The sequence below is a fragment of the Echinops telfairi genome, unplaced genomic scaffold, assembly GCF_000313985.2.
Source record: "Echinops telfairi isolate 266 unplaced genomic scaffold, ASM31398v2 ScPeMD7_18;HRSCAF=68, whole genome shotgun sequence".
Taxonomy (NCBI): domain Eukaryota; kingdom Metazoa; phylum Chordata; class Mammalia; order Afrosoricida; family Tenrecidae; genus Echinops; species Echinops telfairi.
In genome coordinates, this window is record NW_022103915.1 from 53,816,822 (window position 1) to 53,822,241 (window position 5,420).

The 5,420-nt window shown below is 39.5% G+C and overlaps 1 protein-coding gene across 4 annotated transcripts in view; it reads left to right on the forward strand.

The window, feature by feature from the left end:
• Nucleotides 1-5,420, forward strand: part of FERMT2 (FERM domain containing kindlin 2) — a 93,574-nt gene that overhangs the window by 25,924 nt on the left and 62,230 nt on the right. For all 4 annotated transcript variants that reach the window (XM_045287737.1, XM_045287738.1, XM_004698592.2 and 1 more), the window contains exon 2: nucleotides 553-786. In XM_045287737.1, the coding sequence (XP_045143672.1) occupies nucleotides 553-786 (234 nt within the window). The remainder of the gene's footprint in view (nucleotides 1-552; nucleotides 787-5,420) is intronic.

A 5,420-nucleotide genomic window follows, 5' to 3' on the forward strand; every position in this document is an offset into this window, starting at 1 on the left:
GTGTCACTTACAAAGTTAAGTTTTTATATTTTTACCGGCCATCTAAGAGTTATTTGGAAATTAAAGTTTTGCTCTTCTTGTTTAGCTCTTTAATTACCCGGAACCTCCATTCACAGGTCTGTGAAGTAGAGATTGAGGTGCCGTTCTAGTCAGCATTTGCTGAGTTGTCTGTACTTCCTTTTCTTCTCACCTGTGTCGTCTGAGTCTTGTCAATTCTGTAAGGTGAGGCTCAAAAATCTACCAACAGGAAGTCTTCATTAAATCCTTCCCATTCTGGCCCATAGGGTTGACTGGTCTGGCATTCACGTGCCTCGTTGCATGTGACGTAGCATTATTAGCTCCTCTGTGTATTCTGCTTTACCAGCTTGTATTCCGTACTGCCTTTGCAGGGCAAGGGTGTGTGTGCTAGGCTGTATGTGTGTATGAAATCTATCATGTAAACAGTACTTAGAATTTAATTAATTGCTTATATTAAGTACTCAATTATTTTTTGCTTTTAATTTCTCTCAAGATCATCTTGATGATTCTTACGGGTTTTGTTTGTTTTTACAGATGTTAAAAAAGATTGGTCTGATCACGCTCTCTGGTGGGAAAAGAAGAGAACTTGGCTTCTTAAAACACATTGGACCTTGGATAAGTATGGTATCCAAGCAGATGCCAAGCTTCAGTTCACCCCTCAGCACAAACTGCTTCGTTTACAACTTCCCAACATGAAGTATGTCAAAGTGAAAGTGAATTTCTCTGATCGAGTCTTCAAAGCTGTTTCTGACATCTGTAAGACATTTAGTAAGTATCAGATAAATTCCTCATTTAAATTATGAGTTATATATTGTATGACCGATGACTGATAACTAAGCTTTTCTCAAGGACCAGGGATTGGGTTGAGACATTTGTGTATGTGTGTGTGTGTGTGTGTGTGTGTGTGTAGAACTTTTACTCTTTTCTTTAAAAATTCTATATGAATTTGAGATAAATATGTGTGTGGAACAAAAGGAATCTAATATTCTTTCCTTATTGATAGTATATAAAATGTTTTATATTAGTCTATAGTATTCCAGAACAGGCATTGTTTTCAGAGAGGTGGCTTTTGCGTTCTTTCCTTCGCATAAGTAACTGTTTGGTTTTAGTGTTTCACGTGGATTGTAGTCACTTTCTTCATTGAAGACCTGACACAGCGTCTAAGGAGAGGGATTATGAGTGTTCCCTACTTTGAGCAGCCCACTCTTGAGCTCTCGTAGTAATTCTATTTATGTTCTCTGAGAGGAGCTATGGATTACTTTTGGCTGACCTACTTAGTCATATGACAAGACAGGAAGTAGCCAACCCTTAGGGATTGTTTGAACTATTTGTTATTACTAATAATACATGGCTCTTCACATAATTTGTTCCATTAAAAAAAGATCTTGGTTAAAATTCAGTTTATGATTTTTCATGTTTGAATTTCAAATAGAAATGCTAGCTTTTTAAGCATATATTTTGAAATCATACTAGTAGTTCTAGTTATAAAAGAATTGGAACCCAGACATAAGGTGTAAACTTTCCTACCCTACAAGTAACCACTGTCAACAGTTTGAAAGTTTTTTATTCATTTATTAACATTTAATTTATTCACATACTTAAAATATATAAATGAAATGATTTTTGGGGTACTTTTCCCCACTCAGCACTGCTACAGATATTTTACTGGATGTTTGTACACACACTTTATTTGTTAAACTATCATAATTATTCAGAGTTTAAATATACCATTAACTTAACATCGCAATTTCCCTATTAGTGGACACTTAGGTTGCCTCACTATTAAAGAAAGAAACCCTAGTGACACAGTAGTTTAAAACGCTCAGCCTCTAACCCAAGGTCAGAGGTTCGAGCCCACCAGTGGCTCTGCAGGAGGCAAGAACTGACGTTCTGCGCCTGTAAAGATGAGCACCTTCCAAAGTGCGAGACAGTTCTCTGTCATGCTGGGTCTCTGAGTTCAGATTGACTCAATGGCTCACCACCGCCACTAAAGAAAATGAAGGAGTTGAAAATAGTTGAACTTGACCTCATGCCAGGGACTTAAGTGGAGAGCAAATGTTTTGAGAATGATGAGGGCAATGAATGTACAAATGTGCTTTACACAGTTGATGTATGAATGGATTGTGATAAGAGTTATATGAGCCCCTAATAAAAGGATTTAAAAAAAAAGAAAAAATATTTGAACTCTTGGATTGGGGCAGCTGTAGTCTTGTTGGGTGGCATTAGTGCCATGTTCTTGGGTACCCCCGTGGACAGATGCTGTCCTGTGCACCATCTAACACTAGTTGGGGCCAGCGTCAGGGAGCTGTTGTGACTGGCGTACTGTGCTGTTCAGCCCCCCTTCTGCTCCTTCGGGTTGGTAACGTACAGCTCGGAGGAATACAGAGGCTCTGTCTCTTGTGTATGGTTGGACTTTTTTTTAATCAACCTAGTCCCAACATTTTTTCTGTCACTTGTTAGTTATGGACCACGTACTGTTATCTTTCTTGCTTTTTAGTGGTGTTAAGAATTTTTCACTTCCCCTCAATTAAAATTTTTTTTTCTGTCATATCAAAGGTGGAAAGAGATGGATAAAGTTGTTATCAATTTGATCTAATGCCCTTGGGATGATAATGCCTTTTATATTTTATGGTAATTTTAAGAAAAATTAATGTACAGATAGGTTATCATTCTTACTACCTAGAATTAATAGCTGTTACTATTTTTTATATAAAGTTCCTGGTTTTTATTGTCTTCTCCACAAAGCAACTACTGTCATAAGTTCATTGCATATGCTCAGTGCTTTTATTTTGCTCAGTGCTTTTAAGAAAACACATATACATGCTTACATGTATTTTACATGTTTGTGTATATATGTCCATAAGTGTTTTTGCCATTCCCGTATGGGTCTTTTTCACTTCAGCTTTGTACTTCTGTGCAAAGATTTTTCTTGAGGCTTTTATGTATATATGTTCATTTGCAGTGTACCATCAAATTGCTTCCTCAAGAGGTCCTATTAATTTACATTCCATCCAGCAGTGTATGAAAACAACCTAGTGCCCAACATCCTCACAACATTTTACTACTAACACCTGTTAGTGTTTGCCTCCCTGTGTGGGACACAAACACGCACAATATTTCGTGTCACTTACAAAGTTAAGTTTTTATATTTTTACCGGTCATCTAAGAGTTATTTGGAAATTAAAGTTTTGCTCTTCTTGTTTAGCTCTTTAATTACCCGGAACCTCCATTCACAGGTCTGTGAAGTAGAGATTGAGGTGCCGTTCTAGTCAGCATTTGCTGAGTTGTCCGTACTTCCTTTCTGCTAACTGTGATTCTTGTGTGGCTTTGAGGAGACTCACCTGTTACAGAGCAGAACTGCTCCATAGACTAATCTTCACAGCAGCAGATCACAAGGCTTGTGGGTTTGAACTGGTAACCTTTGGGTTACCAACCAACTGTAAAGCCTTTTTACCACCTTTCCCCACATATCTGTAATGGGAGCTCTGGCATGTATAGCATTGTACATTGCAGAGGCCAGTTTTTCTCTGTTTTCTGCTCTCTTCCACCAACCCTTTGCCCTTCACAGTTTGAATATTAGTAGCTTTATAATGTTAATAAATCTCTTTCATGGATCAAGTACCCCTTCCTTGTTCTTTTTCAGAATTGATTTGCTGGGTTCTGGAGCTGTATATTGTGATATTTAGGATCGGTTTGCTAATTCTCAGGGAAAATCCCACAGTGATTGCATTGAAATCTGCCATTGAAATCTGAATATGTGCCATATTCCCTGGTACATAAATGAGATTCATTCCTAATTGTGTTTAAGAGTTTGTAGGTCAGTTAACAGGTGCACATGGTTTTACAAAACTTAGATGCTAACGGAGTCCCCCTGGGGTCACAAGCACTGGGTTGCTAGCCATAGGTTGGTGGTTCAACCCACCGGCTGCTCCCTGGTAAAGATGAGGCTTCAGCTCCCATAAAGATATACAGCCCCCCAAACAAGAAGTTGGTGCTCTGTTCTTTAGGGTCCGTATAGGTTGGAATCTACTGGGTAACAGAGAGCTGAGTGCAAGAGATTAAATAATTTTAAAATCTGCAGTGCTAAAGGTAATGGTGATTTCTGATTCTAAAGTTGTTTCAGAGTGAGGGTAAATTGATATAACATTAAAGGGCAAAGAGGAGTTGATAAACTTGGATGCCTATGTGTAGTATAGAAAGATTTTAGAGTAGAATCCTCCGATCTGTGAACAAGGTCTGTTCATTTATTGAATGTGGTCTTTTATGTCCTTAAATAAAGTTTTAAAATTTTCTCTAAAAAGATACTGTAAAGTAAGTAGAAATATATCTAAAAAAGAAAAAATAAATTTCAATTGGGTGCTGTTCGAGTATGAGTTTGTTGAAGGTGGTGCCGCAACAGGTACAGCAGGGCGCTAGCAGGGAGCTGCCAGAGGCGTCAGCCAGATTGAGAAGAGTGTGTGGACAAAGGGTGTCGCTGCTGATGTCAGGTGGGTCTGGACTGGAAGCAGAGGCGACCAAAAAGATCGTTATTTATGCCAAGGCATTCACCCGTGTGGAGATCATAAACTATGGGTAACCTTGGGAAGAATGGGAATTCCGGAACATTTCATTGTGCTCACGCAGAATTTATACAGGGATCAAAAGGCAGTTGTGTGAACATAACAAGGGGGGATACGGCGTGATTTTATATCAAGAAAAGTGGGTGTCGAGAGTTGTATCCTCTCAGCTACTCTTCTTCAGTCTGTATGCTGAGCAGATTATCAGAGATGCTGGATTCTGTGACGAAAAATGTGGCATCAGGATTGGTGGAAGGTTTATTAACAACCTGTGATGGGCAGAGGACAGAACCTTGCTGCCGAAAGTGAAGAGAACCTGAAACACTTGCTGATGAAGATCAAGGATGGCCGCCTTCAGTTCTACTCAGTGTACAGAGGACCCACATCCTCACAGCTGGACCAGTAAATAACATCATGATCAATGGAGCAACTGTCGAAGGAGTCAGCGGTGTTTGTCTTCTTGGGATTCACAATCAGTGTGCATGGAAGTGGCAGGCAGCAGATCAAAGGATGTTTTGCATTAGGGGAAACTGCATAAGACCTCTTGAGAATTGAAAAGCAAGGATATTACTTTAAAGACTAAGATTTGCTGACCCAAACCACAGGGTATGGCAGTTGCCACACAAACATAAGGAAGACTGGATGCTTTTGGATTGTGGTGCTGGCGAAGAGTATTGAAAGCACCATGGACTGCCAGAAGGCAAATCAGGCTCTCTCAGAAGAAGTAAGGGCCACAGTGCTCCTGAGAGGCAAGGACAGCGAGGCACTGTCTTACATACTTTGGACATGTTGTCAGGAGAAACTAGTCCCTGCTTGCCAAAGTGGCAGCGAAAAAGGAAAACCCCC